The 1,130-nt window shown below is 51.0% G+C and overlaps 1 protein-coding gene across 2 annotated transcripts in view; it reads left to right on the forward strand.

The window, feature by feature from the left end:
* The window catches only part of LOC142897309 (histamine H3 receptor), a 4,195-nt gene extending 3,714 nt beyond the window's left edge, over nt 1–481 (forward strand). For both annotated transcript variants that reach the window (XM_076039532.1, XM_076039533.1), the window contains one exon: nt 1–481. This exon is cut by the window's left edge. In XM_076039532.1, coding sequence (XP_075895647.1) covers nt 1–328 — 328 coding nt within the window. In that variant the 3' untranslated portion in view covers nt 329–481.
* The last annotated feature ends 649 nt before the right edge of the window (nt 482–1,130 follow it).

Raw genomic sequence — 1,130 nt, forward strand, 5'->3', positions numbered from 1 at the left:
CTCGTCGTGCATGCTGCCGGACCGCAGGATGCAGCGGTCGCGGCTGTCGCGGGACAAAAAGATCGCCAAGTCTCTGGCCGTCATCGTGTGCACCTTCGGGATCTGCTGGGCGCCGTACACGCTGCTCATGATCATCCGTGCCGCCTGCAGCGGCACGTGCGTGGCCGACTACTGGTACGAGATCACGTTCTGGCTGCTGTGGCTCAACTCGGCCATCAACCCTGTGCTGTACCCGCTGTGCCACAGCAGCTTCCGAAGGGCTTTCGCCAAGATCCTGTGTCCCAAGAGACAGTCGGTTCAGCCTCAGATCGAGGTCCAGTCGTGCTGAGTCTGCCCCTCGCCCCCCGCCAAGGCCGCGCTGTGCCCACGCCTAATAATGCACTAAAGGTTTTGCTGGAAAGACACTGTAAATAAAAAAAAAAATCTAGATACTGTACGAAGATATAAAGTTCTTCCAACTGAAGCACCCTCCAGAGTCACGAGGCCAAAAAACGAATAAAAAGGGAAAAAAACCCACCACTGTTGTAACGGACTCCACCAGACTCTCATGGCACCTTAAAGTGAAAGTTATAATTGCCTTTGACCGAAGCGACCTTGCAGCAGACAGATGGCAGACGGTCTCTTAAACACGGACGCATCCAGCTTTCAAGCAGGTGCCGGTTTTCACAGGCAGCTCTGCTTAACTGGGACGGGAAGGACGGACGGCAGGCACAAATGCATCACGTCAAGATAATGGAAGGTATTGTTTCGGATCTGCACCGCAGTCAAATTAAAAATCACGGTCAGTCTGGAAGAAAGTGCAACGGATGGAGGCGACAGCTTCGTCAAACTTTTTTTCATTTTTTTCCCCAACAAGACTGACAGGGTGACGCATCGGGAAAAACAACCTTTCAACTCCCATTTCAATCAAATTGATGTGTGGGACGGACTGGATGGACCTTCCTTTTTTTTTTTCTCGTTCTTTCTGAAAGTCCTAAGCTTTCTGAGTCATGTCACAGCAGAGGCTTCAATCACGTCACTGTTTACGTGTAGCTAATTCTGTTGCCTGTCTGTTCTGCCAGAGATCAGACAGACGCTAGGGTTTTTATCGTGCAGCAATAGCAACGACAAATAGGGGGTCCTTAAAGTTC

The sequence above is a fragment of the Nelusetta ayraudi genome, unplaced genomic scaffold, assembly GCF_046127955.1.
Source record: "Nelusetta ayraudi isolate G7.1 ecotype Tasmania unplaced genomic scaffold, CSIRO-AGI_Nayr_v1 ptg000059l, whole genome shotgun sequence".
NCBI classification, from domain to species: domain Eukaryota; kingdom Metazoa; phylum Chordata; class Actinopteri; order Tetraodontiformes; family Monacanthidae; genus Nelusetta; species Nelusetta ayraudi.